Below are 17,931 nucleotides of genomic sequence, written 5' to 3'. Positions count from 1 at the left end.
AAAAAAAAATTATATACTAGGATCTGGATTTGGGTCTTGCTGAACCCGACTCAGATCTGATCCATCCCATTCCTAAATGAAATAATTGTTTTTCAAATCAAAATCAAACTCTATAATGAAATGAATGAAGCACATCCCTTACTATTGACTAATATAATTTTATCTAGGAAGAAAATGTAACACAACTTTCCTATAGTAACAATATTACGAAAAATACGAAAAGCAATGCCTAAGTAATAATTTAACTAATTGAAATTTATATTTCATTTTTAATACTTGTGATTTCATAGAGACTTCCAACATACATTTAACAATTTTAAAGATAAAACAATAACTTAACACACGATATTCAAATACCCCAACACCAATAAGTATCCTTCCACCTAGATTGGTGTTCGAATTAACAGAGTAACTTTTTTTAATCGACCCGTGAAAGCAAACAACATGCACAAATCTACATAAATAAAAATACACGTGGGAACCAAATAACAACATCCAATTTATTCATCAATAATACAAAACAACTGAACCATGGATGACCTTATTTATTAAGCACCAAGAAGAAGAGGGATGGACCGGATGTCGCATTTAGGAGGTTCCTGAGCAATATCAAGGTAAGGGAACCACGGACTTGGACCCTTGTCCGAATCAAACTGAAGAAACCTGACGAATCCCTGTCCCACTGCTCGAACATCTTTGATTGTCATCAGCTCGCCAACTTGACCACCATTAACAAACAGTGTAACCGTCACACCTTTCACGTTTGTTAGCTGCTGGTATGATATTGTGGCCGATATCTCGGGCTCGCACACGACTATATTTTTGACGCCAAACATTGAACGAGTCACTTGACAAACACCGTATAATTGAATCGTAAGCTTGTACGACAAATCGCTGTTGCTTACGCAACTGAAGCTTTTCACATTGTCGGGGAAAATTCCCGTGGGTAATTCGTAACGACGTAATATATCCGGGATTGAATTAAATCCAGGGCAGTTTGAAAGGGCAGAGGATAATGATGTTAGATAAAGGTAGAAAAGAGCAAGAAAGATGGAGATTTTGGCTTGTTTTGGAGACATTTCTAATACAAATTAAATGTGAAGATATAATATTGTTGGTTTTGGTGTGTTTAGAAGCGGTTCTTAGCTCTATTTATAGATGAAATTCTATGGATTTAATCTCTATTTTAATAAAGATTAAAATTATTTATTAATTCTAGTACCACTTAAATTTTAAATGAGATATCTTACTCATAATTTTCGTAGAAATAATTATGAAAACTATCACTGAATAATATTGTTTTCTTGTACTATCTGATGTTCGGTTTATAGTATTTTAATTAGATTTTTGTTTGGTTTTTTCATTGACTTGCTATTAGGTCAAACACCAAAAAAATATTCGTAAATATCTAGCTTTTAGGTCAGCTGAAAAGCTGATTTTTAAGCCAATAAAAAAGTTATTACGTTAAAATAAAAAAAGCTACTCTAGTTAGCTTTTTGGTTGACTTTTGCTTATTAACTCATTTTTTTCTCTAATAAACTAAACTTACCAAATATATTCATAAACAACTATATTTTTTTAACTAATTTAAAATCCAACAAAAACAAGTAACATTTTTAACTTGTAAAACAAGTCAATAAAAAGCCAACAACCAATTACAAATACCCTGCTCTATATCCCTATAAATTTTCATATGAAATCAATAAATGTGAATTTAGGTTGCAAATTCAAAGTTAGGGAAATAATGTATTTCATCAATTTATTTCCTGACACTATAAATGACGGTGCCAAGATTTTGTACAATCACCTATGGGTATGAAATAAATCAAACTAATTTCACAAATTCTTATGAGAGACGGTTTCTATGTTCAATGATGATATGTTAATTTAAACATTTTTCATAATTTTCAAGTATACGTCAAATCTTAATATTAATAAATATACATAATAAAACCAAAATATTTCATAAACAAAAATCATGTTTTTAGCGACCAAAAAAAAATTAATTAAGAACAAGGTCAGTGCGCTAATTTCTTTCTCTTTTCACTTATAAAGCGTAATTTGATCATTAGCAGAAGCTTAATTTATTTTAAGATTGTTATTATTATTTTAGTTTATTGTGATTAGTGTGACTTGAGTGCACATTTGGTGTGTGCATTCATGTGTGACTCTTGGGTTTGGGATCCAATGAGTGTGTTAATGTTGGTGTATTAAGTTGATTATTGTGATTTATGATGATGATTAAGGTATGAATTAATGAGTTATTCATGAGAGTTATGGGACTTAATGAAGAAGTGCAAAGGTTTAGTTCAAGATGCTCTACAATGTAAGGTCGAGCAATACTGTTAGAAGCCCTCTGATGTATCGCTCGACCGAGCGAGCTTCAGGATGGGTCGAGCGAGCAGACAGAATGCAGACAGACACTTCCTGTATCCCGCTTGACCAGGCCGCTCGATTGAGCGAGCCTCTGCTTTGGTCGAGCGATGTCTCTAATGCCCCTAGGATGCTGTTTTTGACTCTTCAAGTTCTTAGAGATGTTTTATTGTCATTTATTTATAGCTTTAATATACTTAATGTAACTTAGTGTGATCTTTCCTATAAATAGAGAGCTCTCATTCACAATGTAATTATCCACAAAATATACCCCAAGCCAAACATTAGCCTATATCTCTTCTCTATTGTGATTCTCTATATTTGAGAGTTCTTTGAACTCCTTTTGATAATATAAGAGATACTACACACCGGAGGACGTAGCCTAAGTTGGGTGAACCTCGTTAAATCTTTGTGTCATTTTATTGCTTTATTTTCTCATACAAACATCGATATTATTGATAGCGTAATTTGTTTGTCACAAAACCTCATACACTCGATCTTGACAATATTGGAGTTTGAAACACATTATTCGAAATCTAATACATCGTCGTTTTCATAGTTTATTGTTGCTACTTGCCATTCCCTCAGCTATTCCATGCAGGGCCTGAAAAAAAAATAAAACTTTTATCTCAATTTAATTTAATGATTTTTTCTAGTCTCTCCTATTATCATATTTACTCTATTTTTATTTTAGATCATCACTTACCCTTTTTCTCTAATTTTCCTATATTATCATTATTTTTAATGTATCTCGCTCATAGAAACTATGATTAGAGTTTGAGAAATTTTTAATATATATATGTACGAAATTTTCATATCAGCACTCATTTTCTTAGCTACTTCTTCACAAATTAGTACTGTATTTCACATTTCTTCTTTTTTTTATATTATTCACCCGAAGTATATTTATATTTATATATATAATTGAAGAAACACCCCAGTCACTTTAATGGTATTAAATTTGATGTTCTATTATAGTTGGCATCATCTATGGTGTGTTTCACGAATTAGGATATGACTCGTGAATTGACCAATTTGTATCCGAAGCATCCATATATGCTTTATTCTAGAAAGAAATAGCCAGCCACAAGAATAGATGGTCTTATAAATTTCACAAAAATTCATACTACACAATCATCTACTTAATTAAAAGTTTTGTTGAATTGATTTTTATAGATTGATTATTGAATCACATTCACCACATATTTAAAGTGAACTATTTATAATATGTTGACATCTACGTTATTTGACATATGGTTTTGGGATGATATTTCTTTTACGGAGTATGTGTATTTTGTGTTTCCTCGATAATATGTTGATATTTACAATCCCACTAAAAAAATTCTCTTATCACACTCAAAAAACAAATTTACAACATAAAAATTTTGTAGCAAAAACCAAGAAGTTCAATCTGCAAAAAATTAATCGAGGTAATTATTTTTTTCGAATCGTATTATTTCAATTAAAAAAAAATAGTGGAAGTCGCACAAAAAACCGCAATCCGGCCTTGGGTGAGTCGCAGAAAAAACCGCAATTGAACCTTGTCCAGCCGCGGTTTTTTTCTGCGACTCACCCAAGGCCGGCTCGCGGTTTTTTGTGCGATCGGTTTTAATATTTTTTTTCGTTTTTTTATGAATAATTAATATTTATTTTATTTATATTATTATTGTTATTATTATTATTATTACTGTTATTATTATTATTATTATTATTATTATTATTATTATTATTATTATTATTATTATTATTATTATTATTGTGATTGTTATTACCATTATTCTTAAATTTTTATTTCTTATAATTATTAATTTATTATTTAAATATATTTATTATAATAATAATAATAATAATAATAATAATAATTATTATTATTATTATTATTATTATTATTATTATTAATATTATTATTATTATTATTATTATTATTATTATTATTATTATTATTATTATTATTATTATTATTATTATTATTAAGTTTTTTATATTCTTTTGAATATTCTTTTTATTATTATTGTTGGTGATGTTGTTTTGTTGTTAATGTTAGTAAATTTTCCTTTCATTTTATTATTAAATATTGTTTTTGTTATTAGTGTTATGATTATTATTATTGTTTGTGTTATTATTGTTATGATTATTATTAATGTTATTATTTTTGTTAATATTGTTATTATTAATATTAATATTATTATTATTATTATTATTATTATTATTATTATTATTATTATTATTATTATTATTATTGTCAATTTAGAAAATTAATTACAATAATAATAAAAATAATAATAATAATAATAATAATAATAATAATAATAATAATAATTATAAATATGTTGTAACATTATACTTGTTGATAATCATTAGTTAAATATTGTTGTTGGTAATTAATTTTTTTTTTTTAAAAGACACGTGTCCCTTGCCGTGCCCCTTGACGTGTCCGTCGCGTGTCCTAGCCGTGTCCGCGTGTCCGAAAAAATATTAAAAAATTGGACACTTCATTTGGCGTGTTGGACACGGATTTTCGCGTGTCCGTGTCCGACACGTGTCGGACACGCGACACGTCACATGCCAGGCGTGTCCGTGTTTCGTAGCTTATAGGTCAGCTGAAAAGCTGATTTTTAAGCCAACAAAAAAATTATTACGTTAAAATAAAAAAGCTATTCTAGTAAGCTTTTTTGTTGACTTTTGCTTATTAACTCATTTTTTCTCTAATAAACAGTCAATAACATATATCTAAACTTACCAAATATCTTCATAAACAACTATATTTTTTTAACTAATTTAAAAGACAACAAAAACAGGTAACATTTTTAACTTGTCAAACAAGTCAATAAAAAGCCAACAACCAATTACAAACACCCTACTCTATATCCCTATGAATTTTCATATGAAATCAATAAATGTGAATTTAGGTTGCAAATTCAAAGTTAGGGAAAAAAATGTACTTCATCAATTTCCTGACACTATAAATGACGGTGCCAAGATTTTGTAACCATCACCTATGGGTTTGAAATAAATCAAATTAATTTCACAAATTTTTATAAGAGACGGTTTCTTTGAGATTAGTTTAGTTAACCTTTAATGGACTGGGCTTCACAGACATCTCTAAAAAAGATGGTCTCTTAAGAAATCGACTGAACTAATTTACGTAATGATGAAGAACATTATAGTCTAAATTTATAAATATTGAATTTGAAATTTATAAAATTTAAGCTAATACTCTTAATGTTTATCAAACATTTAAAAAATAAATTAAAAATGTAATAATTAGTTAATTACAATAAAAGTTTGGATTACCACTGTTCTCAAACAAAAACCTTTTTAATTAAAAGATGTTAATAATATAACATCGCATTTCTCATTTTAAGACTATTTTATATTTTTTGGTTTTAGTATGAGTTGAGTTGAGTTGAATTGATTAGACACATAATGAAATCATTCACGGCACCATCCAATCATCCATGGCAAGATTTGTACCGAAATTGAATATGTAACTTAATCTGATTCAAAATATTTATATATAGTTAAGAATTAAAAATTAACACAATTCGAGATATTGTATATGAAATTTGTTTGAATACCAACTGCGCACCTCCATTCGTTGCGTGTCCAAATCGTTCATTCTGGGAAAATGTGAAAAAAATAATATTATTTAACAATTTTATTTCAAAAATAAGCTTCGTGAAAACTTTATTTCAAAAATAAGCGTCCATGCATCCAAACTTAAGCTTGGTATAAGTCACTGTTATTAACAGCGAATTAAAAAAAAGAAAAAAAAAAAAAAAAAAAAAAATATATATATATATATATATATATATATATATATATATATATATATATATATATATATATATAATTGTTATTTCAGTTACTTCTTCATTCCAACCTACGAGATTAAAGAGTTGACTGGTCAACTCATTAAGTCGCTGTTAGTAACAGCAACTTAGGCTTTTATTTTTTTTTTTTTGTTTTTTTGATTTTTGCTGTTACACCAAGCCTAGGTTTAGATGTACGAACGCTTATTTTGGGAATAAAGTTTTCATTGAGCTTATTTTTGGAATAAAATGTTTCAATGCTCTTATTTTTTTCAAATTTTCTCATTCTGGTGGCCGTATTTGTGGTGGGCCGTGGGCGAGTGGCATGCACAAATTTTCATTCATCTCACATATTCCATTTTACATGTAATCAATAATCATCAATGGGAAATAAGTATGGGAATTTTAAATTAAAGATAATTTGATTCAGTTAATTTTAAATTTTCATTCATCTCAATCACTTAATTTATAGATTTTTAAAAATTAAATCAGTTATTAATTATTTCTGGATAATCTCATTTATTTGCTAGTTTCTTGTTTTTCATTTCAACCCACATTTTCCTAGCTACTTTTTCAAAAAGTACATTTTATATTTTTACTTATTACATAATATAGTTTTAGCTAGTGGAATATATTTTTAGTGACATTTAATTTAAATGCACTACATTATTTCTAATGGTATATATAATGGATTTAATAATATTTATTAGACACATTAGCAACATAATAAAAAATCATACTAAAGCTTTTCAAGAGAAAGAATCTAGTGACATTTCTCATAAATGTCATTATAAACTATAGTAACAATTATTTGTCACTAATGACCAAATAAAATGTCAGTAAAACACTTAATAGTCACTTTACAAATAACCAGAGGATGATCAACCCCTAAACAGTAAAGAAGGGCTTTGAGCCACTTTAACTCAGAAGTGATAAAAACCATTGTCCTATATTCTGCATCAGCCAAAGAACAAGACACAACACTTTGTTTTATGTTGTTCCGGGACACATGAGAAGCCCCAAGAAAAATTAGCTAACCTGAAAGAGAACGTCGAGTCAAATGAAACCTAGACAAGTTGAATCACACCAACCAGAAAGATGCAAATCACAGCCACTACTAAGCAAAATTCCCTGACCCAGTGATCCTTTTAAGCTGGGTACAACATGAATAAGCATGTATGAACTAAGCCAATATGTGTACCCCATAAGTCAAATCAAGACGAGTGAAGGACAAAAAATGAGACGCCCCACAAGTACCTATTAAATAGGAAAACTAAGTAACTAACTACAGATGAAAATAGGGAGTTTATCCCATGATCCACTTACTCTTAAATAGTAACTACCCACTACTTTGACTCTTACTAACATAATTTAAATCAATCCAACATTCCCCTTGATTCAAAATTTCATAAAAAACAATCCTTGACTTGAACAACTAATTGAACTTGATTTACATACTACAAAATTTAACATACTTGCATCACTACTGAAACTTAAAACTTAAAATTTTAATGATACCCAACACATCACTATATTACCCCCGAACAAACCAACACAATAAGCCATTGCTATGTGACTTTAACATACATTCACCACAAAAATACAATCCATTGCGATATGACTTTAACACACATTCACCACAAAAATACCATCCATTTCCATGGATCAATACTATACCACACAAGAACTCGTAAAGAGTATTATTTCATGAACAAACACTTGACTTCATAACCACGATCATAACTTAATAAATCGTTTCTGCCTTGAACACGACTTTCACACGTGTGAAGATTGCTACTTAACCTCAATTTACTCAATACCCCTCTCTTTTTCATCATAAGACTCGGGCAAACTTTTTTTATAGGCTAATTAAAAGGAACCCATAAAACACATAAAAACATAATAACCAACACTTGACATGATTGCACATCAAACACTCATAACAATTTTAATTTTCACTCAAAATTACATGTGTTTTCTTTCCCACACAACTTTCCATTTTCTATTACTTGTACTCACTTTTTTTTTTTTGAAAAACATACTGAAAACAACTGACATAACACCCAAAACACTTATTACTCAACAAAAACTGACATATCACCACACCTACAAACAATTGTTTTAATTGCTCTCACCACCTACTCTACCTCTTCTCTATTTTTTTTTATATTTACCTCACTACTCAGGATCATAAACGCTAGCTCTTGATGCCTTGTTGAAAGAAATACATAAAAATGTGTAACACTAACTTTCTCATTATAATATTTAGAAAATAGAATATAAGTACCTATTAAATAGTAACTAACTACACATAAAAATAAGGAGTTCATCCCATGATTCCATAACTTACTCCAACTAATTAGTATTGACTCTTAAATAGTAACTACCCACTTAACCACTAGTTTGACTCTTACTAAAATAATTTGAATCAATCCAACATGCTTCCACTATGGTCTATGATAAATTTGATAAGATCAAAATTTATAAAATATATTTAAAAACTTTGAAATTATTGGGACTTACTTGAAACACTTTTTAATTTGTGGTAAAATACAACTTTTGTATTAGAAATAATTTACTTTTTTTAAGTATTTTATTTATTTGCATATAATCATTTTTAAAAATTATATATGAAAAATCAATGGCAGAGATTTTACAGTGTAAAAAATTAATAGTTGAGATTGTTTGTTTGTTGTGGTAATTGGCTTATAAGTACCCCATTAAAGATTATTTTTAAGAAAAATATTTTTGCATATTTGTAAAAAAATCATTAAAAAAATTATTAAATACATTTATAGTCAAATAGAATTAGTGTAAGGGATATCATATATCAGATCAATATTTAAAATAATACACCTTCTGTTCTTTAATGTTCTTATCGTTTGGAATATTCTACCTTAAGGAGAGACAAATTTGATTAATATTTTTGACGATATATTTAAAAGATAAAATATATCTATGTAAGATCTCGTTAGTTCGTTTTAATATACTTTTTTATCATGTATTTTTTATAATTTTTTATTATGCGTATTTATTGATTTTGAGACTCAAATTTATCTTTGAAAACTATAAAAAATAAAGGAGAAAAAAAAGGAGTATAATTATTTGATATTTTATGTCAACCACACGTACTAATGTTGCAGGCATTAGTTGATTTTTGACAGCATCCAAGACGTGTAACACGAATTAGGAATTGTAACTTCCAACTTAATTGGTACTATTAATTTGGCAATGCATGGCAAAACATTCATTAACGTTCAAATTCAGAAAACAAAGTCAAACAAAGACATTTTAGAGTTGAAATTTCAATGAGAATTATAATGCATGTATTATTTTTATGAAAGACCGTCTCTTAATAAGACGATTTTAAAATAAAGAATTCATATATTGATAATTATGTTAGTTGGTTTATTTAACCCATGTATGACGTGCGTTTCATAGTAATATGGCTTTACACAAGAATTTGTATTAATGTTTATATATAGTTGATGGGTCGAATTAGAAACCAGACGTTTAGAGAGAAACTAGGGGTTGCCCCTATTTCTGCAAAGATGCGCGAAGATAGATTGAGATGGTTTGGACATATGAAGAGAAAGACTTTTGAAGCCACTGTGAGGAAGATAGAAAGCATCACAGTAGAGGGTAAGAAAAGCCGAGAAAGACCTCGGAGAACTTGACATGAGCAAATAAAAGTTTACACCTATCTAAAGACCTTGCCAGGGTTAGGAGTAGTTTGAGGCGTCTTATCCGTGTTTTAGACTATTGATTCTCTTTTGCTTACCAATTGGTGTTCTTGTTCGCTTATCTTTATTTTATGTTTTTTTATGTTTTAGGTTCACGCTTGTGTGATAAGATGCAAGCTCGCGAAGTTAGTTTCAACTTCACTTATTCCTATACGTTGCGGAAACTTCTCTTGATCTTTCTGGAGTTGAGGGACTCTTTGGTAGCGCTCTCCTTTATAAGTATGAGTTGCCGCCTTCATTCCCTACCCACACCTTGCTCATAATTTTTCTATGGACGGGATACATTGGGTATGATGATCGATGATGATATAGTTAATTTAAACATTTTTCATAATTTTCAAGTATACCTCAAATCTTAATATTAATAAATATACTGAATAAAATTCAGAATATTTCATAAACAAAAATCATGTTTTTAGCAACCAAAAAAAAAGAAAAAGAATTAAGAACAAGGTCAGCGCGCTAATTTCTTTCTCTTTTCACTTATAAAGGCGTAATTTGATCATTAGCAGAAGCTTAATTTAGTTTAAGATTGTTATTATTATTTTAGTTTATTGGGGGTGGCCGTGTGGGGTTGCTACTTGCCATTCCCTCAGCTATTCCATGTAGGGCCGGAAAAAAAAAACTTTTATCTCAATTTAATTTAATGATTTTTTCAGTCTCTCCTATTATCATATTTACTCTATTTTTATTTTAGATCATCACTTACCCTTTGTCTCTAATTTTCCTATATCATCATCATCATTCTCAATGTATCTCGCTCATAGAAACTATGATTAGAGTCTGAGAAATTTTCATAACTTTTAATGTGCATTTTATTCTTAATCCATGTATTAGAACATAGTCAAAATGTAATCTTGTTTGATTCGTCTCAACATAAGATTTATTAATATCTACTTTTTATAATTTTTACTTATACACAATCATCACTTATTGAATTAGTACATCGATAAACATAAAAAAGCAAATGACACATTTGAAATGAAATAGAGGGAGTATATATATATATAGTTGAAGAAATAACCCAGTCACTTTAATGGTATTAAATTTGATGTTGTTGCAGTAATTGATTATAGTTGGCATCATCTATGGTGTGTTTCACGAATTAGGATATGACTCGTGAATTGACCAATTTGTATCCGAAGCATCCATATATGCTTTATTCTAGAAAGAAATAGCCAGCCACAAGAATAGATGGTCTTATAAATTTCACAAAAATTCATACTACACAATCATCTACTTAATTAAAAGTTTTGTTGAATTGATTTTTATAGATTGATTATTGAATCACATTCACCACATATTTAAAGTGAACTATTTATAATATGTTGACATCTACGTTATTTGACATATGGTTTTGGGATGATATTTCTTTTACGGAGTATGTGTATTTTGTGTTTCCTCGATAATATGTTGATATTTACAATAAGTCCAACCTATATGATTCTTTGACCATTTATAATAGCTACATCAACATGTAATTAAATGAAAGATAGAATGTATGGATCGACTGATTTTAAAAGCAAGAGGTACTCCATTTCTAAAATAAAAATAGTGAAAAATAATGTTAAATGAGAGGGACGAAAAGAGTAAAAATTATACTTTTTTTGTTCCACTTTACTTGTTACATTTGACTTTTTGCATAATCAAATGTGTTATTTGGTTAATTTATATGTCAAATTATAAATATTTAAAAATTATAAAACATTAATATTATGAAAGTATGCGATTAGACGATTCAAATAAGATCCCACTTGACTATATTTTTACTTAAATATTAGCCGCAATATAAAATAAGCTAAAACAATAAATAGTGCCCGTATATTTAGCATTTGAGAACGGAGAAAGTATAAGAAAAAGTATTTGGCAACATTCATGACGTGTTTGTAAATAGAGAAGGTTGTTCATGGAAGAAAGAGAAAGAGAGTATGATGAAAGAAACAAGCACTTTGTTTTTTGCGTTAGTCTCACCGGTTCAACCCAATTAATTTCAACTGTTAGATCTTTTTAATATCGATGGCTCAAAATTCTTTACACCCTTTTCATTTTAATATCCTTTCTTCTTGGATCCCCCTAATATATATATCCTTTCTCTTACTTCTTTTTTGTTCTTTTCATTTGTCTTTTGTACAGTTTTTAAAGTAAATTTGAAGCTTTAATATCTTTGTATACACATTATAAAAAATTATAAAAAATATATAATAAAAAAATTTACATTAATGTGAGCTAACAAGATCTCATATCGATATATATTTTATCTTTTGATCTATTTATGTTTCAAAAACCTCAGTTAAGAACCCCCAATTGATACATGCACCTAGTAGGGGGTCGAACCCCAAACCTTCTGCTCAATATCTCTTAAATAATATTGATTAATTAATATAATCAATATCTCTTATCTTATGCCTTCTGGTATAGGTTAAACAATTTGTATCCAATAAGACTAGCTAGAGTCTAGACTACTTGATTATCTACCCTAATAAGCAATTAAGCACATTATTATTAGGCAATACCTCTTCCAATTTAGTCTTAAATGTTTTGTTTCGTATCACACACTTGTCATATACTTCCTCAATTATGATATTATTACTACATTTACATGGGCACGGGAATTAAGAAAAGGTAGACGCAATATATAAAATACAACATACCCTACATTTTAATTCTTAATTGAAGAGAGAAAAAAGTTAATGAGGTATAGAGTAGGATAAAAATAGAGGTAAAAGTAAATATTTATATCGTTATTTTATTATTAAAAATAAAAATGTAGCAAGTAATATGAAATTATCAAAAATGAAAAATACAGTATTAAGTTTTTTACAAAAATTAAAATCTTAGCAAACGCTCTAGTGTTTTCAAATATCCCACCAACTGTGGTACGGTGTAGCTTTTATTTTTATGGTACAAAAATTAAGTAGATGGTTTTACCCGTGAAGATAACATTTATGATTCTCTATTGAAGGGAGAAAGAGTCATAGGTATTTATTACTAATTTAGTTTTGAGAAGAAATAGTGGAAAAATTACAACTAATTAACTTTTTTAAAAAAGAGTTGATTTTGGAATTAATTGTTTAAAACTTACATTTAAAAGAAAATAAATGAATTGTTTGAAAAGAATAAATGATGTATTAGTGTTAAAAAAAATAAATTGTGCGAAAAATATTATAATCAGTCAACATCAATAATTATACATAGGCAAATGTTATATGTAGTCCTAAGGGCTACATATAACTATTAATGCTAATAAGATTCTTTTATATTCCCCATATAAATCATGAGTAATTTTTTTTTTCAATATAAGAGCAATTTATTATTTTAATTTTGTGGTGAACTTGTCAAAGATTAATTATTTTACAAGGCTAATTTAATGAGTAATTTGTTGATCTATTAATAAACTTGTCAAAGATTCCATTGAAAATAGCCTTTATACATTTATTATAGGAATTTGCAAATTTTTATACATAGCCCTTGGGGCTATGTATAACAAAGTCCTTATACATATGGTGAGTAGTAATAACAATAATTTCAATAACTAAATTAATGTTACAATCCGTCACACATTTGGTGAGTAATAATGACAGCAATAATAACAACAATAATAATACTCCCTCCTATCTACCCTAAAAGTCTCATTTTTTTATTTGGTCAAATTATTTTAAATGTTTCATTTTTATTTTGGATATGTTAAATTTATCAATTTATCTTTATTAAACTTAATTTTTTTATACCTTTACACCTATTAACCTCACTTTACCCTATTAAAATTTAAAAATATTATATTTTTTCTTTCACATGTGGTCTCCATTTGACCACTTAAAAATGGTTAATCGTCAAATGGGACACATTAGATGCATAGGAACGAGTAATTATAATAATAATAGTATTAGTAGACCAACAACAACAACAATAATAATAATAATAATAATAATAATAATAATAATAATTATTATTATTATTATTATTATTATTATTATTATTATTATTATTATTATTATTATTATTATCCAAACATATTGCAGTGTAGAATCATTGACTATATCATATCAGTGTATATAATTAAGAAAAATGCTGATAAAATCAACAGTTCTACCCGTTCTGGTCTCGACAACCATTCTCAGCCTACGTTAAGAAAATAATTATCCATCTAGTGTGAAAAAAGTGTGAACCAAAATAATATGTATTGACAAGATGAATTTAAGGCCCGATTAACCATGTGAACAAACCGTTTAGTGGGCCATTTGAAGAACAACCCACCGAATGACCAACGAAGCACATACGGTTTGCCACATAAATCTTGTCAGCATTCTCTATAGTTCTCTGTTTCCACAATACCAATACAAATAACACAAATTCTTATATGAAACGATCTTACTGCGAGACATAATTTATACTTGAGTTAAATAGCACAATATACAAATTTTTAAATTATGAACCTCTTGTTCACTACAAAAAACCATTGAATTGGCGACACAGCTTTTCGTCGCCATTGCATAGCTAAATGACGAAAAAGTGACTCTGGCGACGGGATGGCGAGGGGCTTCGTAGTGGTCGCCTTTTCGTCCGTCGCTAACGTCAAATTGGACGCCATTTCGTCGCTATATTTTTCGATGCAATTGGCGACCAACCAGCGACAACATACCCATCGCCACACACGTGTCTCCTATGTCGACAAGCTGCTCCTCGCCAATATCTATCGGCAGCTACGGCGACCAACTAGCGACGAAATCTCCGTCGCCCCTCTGGCGACCAATCGCTGATAGCCATCTTGTCGCCTGTTGTTTTGCAGCTTTTTTGCAGCCGTGTATAATTATATATAATTATATAAATTATATATAATTATAATTTATATATATTAACATATATATATATATATATATTAATATATAAATTATAATTATATATATTTTGTATTAGTTATAATATTAAAATAAAAATATATACACATAAAACAAATAAATTAAAATAAAAGAGCTGAAATATTATATAAAAAATTGAAGTTTATTACAAAGTCACAAAAATTACAAATATTTTAATCATTCATTGAGGAGGTGGAGGAGGGGGTTGATTCAAATTGAAATGCGATTCAAGGAATTTCATAAATTGTTCTCGTTCTCTTGCTATTTGTTCAGTCATACTTTGATGATAGTCATAGGCTGTCTGAGTATTTCCTCTTCGTATCGATTCCAATAATTGATTATTAAACTCCATTTGCCGGGCTTCTAAATCCGCAAATCTTTGTTGTATAATGGCATCATAATCAGGTTGTGCAGGCTGAGAAGCCGGAATATCCGTGGGCTCAGGAGGATAAATAATTTGAGAGGCGGAACCAACCCCAAATACCTCTTTGGTTTTTTTGTTTTTTTTGTTTGAACCGCTTTCTACGTTTTTAATAGCATCCAACCAAATTTGACTTGAGTCGCGAGTTGGATGCTGCTCCATCAAAGAACGATATTCATCCTTCAATAAAACAAAGAAATCAATTACCAATAAACAAAGTATTAATTGATACTAAAATTAAATAAATAAACAAGTTTAAAAGATTATTACGTTAACTTTTTGTGACTTGCTATTCGTCCATTGGGAACAATTTTCTGTTTCATTGTCAAAGACCCCATGCGTTCGTGTAAATATTTCATAGGCCGTGGGTCTTTGAATTTTTGATTGTTCCTGAAATATTTAAAAAAAACGACTTAAAACTAAACAAAAGATAATAAAAAAATTAAATATAATACTACTTAATTGACAAAATACTCACCAAATCTCGCATTGTTCTGGCGTGCGGGATTGAGCCACCTATATGGGTGGCTTCAGCTTTGTCTCTTCCTCCACGTTTATTGGAGGAATTCCTAGCCGAAACGGCTTTATTATCTGGGCGTTCCCAATCCGCCTTCCATCGCGCCCAGGTCTCATTATCGATGGAAGGAGGTTTAAATTCAGGCTTGCTTTTCAACGTCCTACGCCATTTGAAAAGCATATCCGCATAGCGCTTTGCGGCTTTTTCCTCCCACGAATTTCGAACGATGTGATCCTTTGTTTTACTTGGCACACACAACAAAGTGTTGAAAATGTTATCAAAAACATTCTTCTCTATGTGCATAACATCCAAATTATGTCGAATCGTGTTAGTTTTCCAATATGGCAAATCCCTGAATATGCTCCTCTTCTTCCATCCAGCAGAGTACTTACTAGCCTCTTTATTATGTTCCGGTGCATCTTCTTTATTGACTCTCAAAAAACCAAACTGGTCTAATTCGTCAAGCAATTCAAGTCCTGTCCGAATGATAGGTGGGTCTCTTTTCTCAACAATTCCTGCTCTAAAATTTGTTCTGTTTCTCCTGTAGGGATGACTTTTATCTAAAAATCTTCTATGACAGTCAAACCAACACACCTTCTTGCTATGCGTAAGGTAGAAAGATTGGGAATCATCCATGCAATAAGGGCAAGCATATCGGCCCGCAGTACTCCACCCGGACAACATCGAATAAGCCGGAAAGTCATTGATCGTCCACATTAAAGCTGCTCGTAGTTGGAAATTCTCCTTTCTTGACACATCAAATGTACAAATACCCTCCTCCCACAACATATTCAACTCTTGTATTAGTGGTTGAAGATATAAGTCAATGTTGTGCTTTGGATTACTCGGCCCAGGGACAATCACGGTCAAGAACATATACGGCTTCTTCATGCACATCCATGGCGGAAGATTGTACGGTGTTAAAATGACAGGCCACGATGAATACTGTTGACCCGAACTTCCAAATGGGTTAAAACCATCTGTACACAGACCAAGCCGCACGTTTCGAGTCTCCAATGCAAAGTCTGGATGAATGTCGTTAAATGTCAACCACGCTTCAGCATCGGACGGATGTATCATCTCTCCATCCTTAGTGCGGTGCTCTGCATGCCACCTCATATGCCTAGCTGTTGCCTCTGAAGCATACAATCTTTGTAATCTGGGCCCTAGGGGAAAATAATGAAATTGTTTCCGCGAAACCTTATCACCCTTACTGTTTCTTCTCCATCTAGAAGTTTCACAAATGTAACAGCAAGTTGCATTCGCATTATTCCCCCAATATATCAAACATCCGTTAGGACAACAATCTATCTTCTCAACAGGTAATCCAAGAGCAGCTATTTGTTTTTTTTGTTTCGTAGAAGTTGTTTACCATCGTATTCTCTTCTGGTAACACTTCGTTCAGAATACCACAAATATCGTCGTAACACCTCTCAGTGAGACGATGGTCTGTCTTCAGGTTTGTAAGTCGACCAATAATAGACATCTTCGTGTGATTTTTACAACCTTCAAACAGAGCACTATTTACAGAATTTAACATTTCAAAAAACTGTTGACACTGTGGGTTTCGAATTTCATCAACGTGTACCGGTGGTTCATTATCCACTGACTCTACATTATACTGTGAGGGAAAAAAGTGATGGTAATTGTCTGGAAACACACTAGCTACTGCATCATGCACCATCTGTGAGTATGGATTTGGATTGTTTGACGATTGCTCTCCGACTTCCGCTACAACATCAGATGTTGTTCCTATCTCTGTGTTCTGATGATATTCCCACTCATAGTAATTTTCAACAAACCCCCTTCTCATTACATGTTCCCTTACTTCATCTGCTTCCTTAAAACAACAATTTTTACACTTTTTACAAGGACATCTAATCTCAGAACTCATGCTTTGTGAACGAGCAAAATCTAAAAACTCTTCCAACCTTCTCATAAATCTTAAACTAAACTTTTCATTTTTTCGTCGGTTGTACATCCAACTTCTTTCTTGCCTAGAACTCATTTTTTAACACCTAAATATAATATAATAACATAATTATTCAACTTATCAATAAAGTAAGTTAATGACAATAACAATATATGACAATAATAATATAATTATTCTAATAAAAACTACTAAAGCAAACTAATGTAAATAAAAATAAAATATAAAATAATAAAAAATATAAAAACTCAAGAAAATAACAATAAAAAATTAAATAAT

The 17,931-nt window shown here is 29.9% G+C and overlaps 1 protein-coding gene across 1 annotated transcript; it reads right to left on the bottom strand.

Moving 5' to 3' along the window:
• Positions 1-240: 240 nt before the first annotated feature.
• LOC130804119 (uncharacterized) lies at positions 241-1,144 on the bottom strand. Its single transcript, XM_057668449.1, has one exon. It carries the CDS (start codon positions 1,077-1,079, stop codon positions 549-551), a length of 531 nt encoding a protein of 176 aa, XP_057524432.1. The 5' UTR covers positions 1,080-1,144; the 3' UTR covers positions 241-548.
• Positions 1,145-17,931: the final 16,787 nt, after the last annotated feature.

This window comes from Amaranthus tricolor, chromosome 17 (assembly GCF_026212465.1).
Source record: "Amaranthus tricolor cultivar Red isolate AtriRed21 chromosome 17, ASM2621246v1, whole genome shotgun sequence".
In the NCBI taxonomy this organism is placed as follows: domain Eukaryota; kingdom Viridiplantae; phylum Streptophyta; class Magnoliopsida; order Caryophyllales; family Amaranthaceae; genus Amaranthus; species Amaranthus tricolor.
Note: the sequence above shows the minus strand (reverse complement) of the source record. Positions and strands in the feature narration are given on the sequence as shown.